This window comes from Muntiacus reevesi, chromosome 5, assembly GCF_963930625.1.
Source record: "Muntiacus reevesi chromosome 5, mMunRee1.1, whole genome shotgun sequence".
NCBI classification, from domain to species: domain Eukaryota; kingdom Metazoa; phylum Chordata; class Mammalia; order Artiodactyla; family Cervidae; genus Muntiacus; species Muntiacus reevesi.
The window spans coordinates 60,171,579-60,176,164 of NC_089253.1; the positions used below are offsets into that span (position 1 = coordinate 60,171,579).

At 45.6% G+C, this 4,586-nt stretch overlaps 1 protein-coding gene across 1 annotated transcript; it reads right to left on the minus strand.

Annotated features, from left to right (window-relative positions):
• Positions 1 to 315: 315 nt before the first annotated feature.
• RGS2 (regulator of G protein signaling 2) lies at positions 316 to 4,010 on the minus strand. Its single transcript, XM_065936712.1, has 5 exons — positions 3,874 to 4,010; positions 2,752 to 2,853; positions 2,588 to 2,649; positions 1,854 to 2,020; positions 316 to 1,572 (listed from the first exon to the last, which is right to left on the minus strand). Exons 1-5 carry the CDS (start codon positions 3,981 to 3,983, stop codon positions 1,378 to 1,380), a joined length of 636 nt encoding a protein of 211 aa, XP_065792784.1. The 5' UTR covers positions 3,984 to 4,010; the 3' UTR covers positions 316 to 1,377.
• Between the last annotated feature and the right edge of the window lie 576 nt (positions 4,011 to 4,586).

Sequence of the window (4,586 nt, forward strand, 5' to 3'; positions counted from 1 at the left end):
TGCAGTAATATAGCCAGATTCTTTACTGGCCAAATGAAGGCAGGTGAATCAGGGAAATTCTGGCTTTGTACTGATTCATCATGGAAGTGAACAGTTTCAGGTATGGATCTTGGAAGCTCACGTACAGACCCTGTGGGGAGAACTTGGAACCAAGAGAAATAAATAGGCAGGCCTACTTTCATCTTTGGTTGAATGGCATCACCAACTTGATGGAGATGAGTTTAAGCAAGCTCTGGGAGATGGTGAAGGACAGGGAAGCCTGGCGTGCTGCAGTCCATGGGGTCACAAAGAGTCAGACAACACTGAGCAACTGACAACTTTTGTCTTTATTTGGCATCTTCGAGTGGCTTAGTTATGTGAATACTTTTGGTGCTTTGTCTCTGTTACATCAATTTACTTCTCATGTTTAGCTTCATAAAGGGCTTTAAAGCAATGTTCTTATATTTTCAACAAGCTTGATTTTTACAAGACCATATTAGAAGGTTGAGCCCAGGGTGATGATCTGACCTCCTGTGACCTACCAAAGCATTAGCGATGGGAGCAGCATCTTCCCAGCAGCTGTGATTTCTCAATTCTAAGGACAGTCAATTGTTACTCAACAGGTCCATCAACTGGTATCTCTTCTCTCCTAGAGGAGATACTTGTTTCTGCCTAATTAAGAAAAACATCCCAACACACATCTGGACCAAATATTCAATAACATTATTTATCAAAATAAATTTATTAAAAGTATTCAAAGACCACTTCAAAGTTTAGCTGCCATCAGGACAGTTTTTGGCACTCATAATGGACATTGTCATTTTCTACACAGAAGCACTCATTCTAGTACAGACAGCAATTGACAGTTCAAACACAGGTCGTTTCAGTTTTAGAGTTATGTGAGACAACAGTACTAATGATCTGTAGTCATAGGAACTTCAATACCCTTGCACATAGTAAACATATATTACCTAAAACTAAAGAAACTACATCTAAACCACTATGTGGTAACAAGGACTGATTTAGGGAAAGATGTACAGCCAGCTAGCTAAGGCCACATAATCCCAGACCTATTGATTGTAAATGCTTCTGGACCAACAGTGTTACATCGTTATCTTTCAGTCTCAAGCTCCTGCTTTTGCAGCGTGAGACACACCACATTTAGATCAAACTCTCTCTCTGTGCTCCATCAGTTACGGAAGCTGTCCCAGTACCAGCTTCTCCTACGTGGCGACCGGCTTCCTGATTCACTATCCAGCTCTGAATCAATAGTTCTGAGTGATGTTTCCTGAACACCCAGGCTGAATTCAAGGTCAAGTCTTTTTGGCAGGTGACAGCCTTTCCCCTTAGGAAAAAAATGAAATGTCCTCCTGGCGTTTCTGGGCTCCCATTTTCATCTCATGTAGCATGGGGTTCTGTGGTGATCTGCGGCTTTTTACACAAGTCCTGGTAGAATTCTGACTCCAAGAAACGCGGATAAGAGTTGTTCTCCATCAAGCTGTACACCCTTTTCTGGGCAGTTGTGAAGCAGCCACTGGTAGCCTCCTGTATGTTTTGGGCAATCAGAGTTTTGGTTTGAAAGTCTATGTTGATCTGAAATAAAAACAACAAAGTTTTATTCCATATTAAGAGTTAGAAATTGAAATATACAAAGTATTTGAAAACAAACAAAAAACCCAAACTATAATGTGTGGCCAGTGTCACCAGCTACATCAGTAAAGAAATGTAATTTACCTCACTGAGAGCCTGAAGTAGGGGAAAAACAGCTTACTCACCCACCCCCCTTTAATTTGAGGTCTCTTTAAATTCTTTTCACTTTGGTGCTGAGGATGTTCAAAATTTGCTGAAACAAGGAACTTTTTTTCCCCCTTTACCTCTTTTGGAGCTTCTTTTTCTATGAAGTCAGTATATATTTTCTTTGCTTTTGAGGACAGCTTTTGGGGTGACTTGGTTTTTTTGAAGTCTTCACAGGCCAGCCAGAATTCAATATTTTCTTCACAGAATTCAGATTTTAAAAAAGCCCTGAATGCAGCAAGACCATCTGGGGGAGGGAAGGAGGAAAGCATGCAGAAATTGCATTGAGTGTCCAAATAATCCTTTATGTGTTTTCCTAAAACTCCCACTCCCCTGGCCCCGTATTTTCCTATTGCCAGATGGCAGCAATTTTCTCGATTTTACTCAAACCTGTAATCCTCAAAATTTAGCACTTTAACGACTAAGATGCCAGTCAGCAAAATACATAAGTTGGCACACTACTACAAAAATATAATAACTTAGCTTTGCTGTTAACACAACTTATAGGGGAGGATAAGTTCTTTGGGAATGAAGCCTCTTGAAAACATTGTTTGCAATGGAAAAGCTGACTCAACCTTAACACACAGCAACTGCCATTAAAAACTGGGGCTATTTCCCCCCACTCCCCACTTATAGTGAAAAAGCCATGCATTTCCCTGGTTAATCACTGGGAAATAAAGGAGAAAAATAGGTCCCATGTTACAGGGATTGTAAAGTCAAACTCTCCTTGGGCAAGCTGCTCTTTCTGTGTGGACACAGCCTTTCCATACTCTCCTGATACTTGAGATGGATCAAATTCAAGAGGTTAACTTACATTTACTGGCTAGCAGCTCATCAAATGCTTCTGACCACAGCTGGGCTTCCTCGGGAGAAGGCCTGCAAGAGAAGATCTGCACATCAGCTCCTGCTAGTCAGAGGTTCCCTCTTCAGCTCAGCAGTGATCTGTGCATGTCAGCAAGTACAAGATTTTCAACTTACTTGATGAAGGTTTGCTGTTTGCTTTTCTTGCCAGTTTTGGGCTTCCCAGGAGAGGAGGAATTTTGCAAGAAGTAACTCAAACGGCTCTTCCAATCTTTTAATCTACAATAGAAAAAAAAAAAAAAAGATACTTAGTGGCAACACTTGAAATTGCCACTGCAGCTGAAGGCATTTTTACCAAATAAAGTTGCCCCCAGTAGATACAGACAAGCCAAATAAGACAAAACAACTCCTCCAGTCAGTCTTACTCCTTTAATCCAGCATCTGAGTACTCAACACACTAGTTTCATCCACTCATCTGAACCTAATTACTAGTTTTATAAGTAAGGATAGGACGACCTACAATTATAGGGTATTTTAATGAATTTAGTTTGCATAGTTCAAAGGCAGATACTATTTCTGGCCCACAAAAGGCAGCCAGTTTTTCTGCAACGGTTAATTACAATTCTGAGACATTTCACACTTGAGAAAGCCCACAGTGGACCTGCCCTGAGCCAGCCCATGTTCGTTTTCCTTCTACTTTCAGAGCAGGAGGCTCGGGACCACCCGAGAAGCTGAGCACAATAAGGTGTGTGTGCGAGATTGACCGCCGCCTCCCCCAAATGCAGCACTCATTTTAAGAAGGTGATGCAGAACAATTATTTGTTCCACACTCTTGAGTGGGTGAGACTTGCTGTTCAGTTAAAAAAAAAAAAGTATATCTAGAATCAGCAAAAATATCTCCATACCAGCAGTCGTGTAAGCAGATCAAAATTTACAGTGCCTCTCACGAAGGCCAGGGGCGTGTGGCCGCAGGATTCTCCAAAGTCATTTTCGATGCAGGGAGACAAAAAGCCAACCCGCATCTATCTCCGCCCCTGCATCAAGAATTTTCTGCAGTTTCTAAACTCTACCCGAGCCCTTCGATAAACACCTACACCACACAGATTTAAACGTAACTTAACAAATTAACCTTTTACACACACACACACAATTTTCTTTTTCTTTTTTTCCTGCAGAGACGCAGGCGGGCTACCCAGTTCCCATAGCCGAAGCCCAGCGCCAGTGTACCCCGTTTGCAGCCGCCCGGGACAGCTGGGTCCGTAGGGGCGGCCAGTCAGGGAGGAAGAAAGCCGCACTCACAGGGTTCGCTTCATCTTCTCTCGCTTCTCCTCGTTCTTGGGCCCGGTGCCAGCGCTTTTGTCCATGGGTCCGCAGTCGTGCTGGACAGCCAGGAATAGAGCACTTTGCATTATCGCCTTGCACCTGGGAACGCCGTTCTGGGGGGGCCCAGGCGCCGGCACCCGTATTTATAACAGGCGGTGGCGCGGAGGCGGGGCTTCACGGCACCGGTCCCGCCCTCGGAGGGCGCCGATTGGCCGACGGCGGCCGCGGGCCGCTCGGTCACGGGCGCCGCCGAAGGGTCTGGAAGCCGGGGCTCCGCTGACGTCCGCTGCCCTGGCGTCGTGCGCTGTCGGGCCAGACGCCCTGTGCGGGGTCAGAGAAAATTCCCCTTTGAACGGTCGCGAGCGACCTTTGCCCAGTCGTGGCGGCTTGCCGTGGGGTCGCAGGGCCGTGGCGGGCCGGGCGCCAGGTTGACTGCCCGCGCGGCGGGGGCGCTCGCTCCCCGCCTCTTCCCTCATTCCCTTCCCCGCGCTCCAGAGCTCCTGACCCCAAAGGGAGCCGTGATTCCCAGCAGGTAAAGGTTGCTTATTGGGAAGCCGAATGCAGTAACCTTATTTTGAATTAGGTTTACAAGGGAATGTGGTTTTGGAGCACAAGTCCTCGCTCCGCGCCTCTTTTCTTGATCTGGGAACTGACCCTCACCTGTTCTTCTTTGAGACGCCTTTTGATTT

Bases quoted from the DNA above. Each gene is read 5' to 3' on its own strand.
- RGS2 (XM_065936712.1), bottom strand. From the start codon at position 3,983: ATGCAAAGTGCTCTATTCCTGGCTGTCCAGCACGACTGCGGACCCATG. The intron at 2,021-2,587 runs GTAAGTTAACCT...TCCCTCCCCCAG, and splicing joins TGAGCTGCTAGCCAGTAAAT to ATGGTCTTGCTGCATTCAGG. The intron at 1,573-1,853 runs GTAAAGGGGGAA...TTTTTATTTCAG, and splicing joins AAAAAGAAGCTCCAAAAGAG to ATCAACATAGACTTTCAAAC.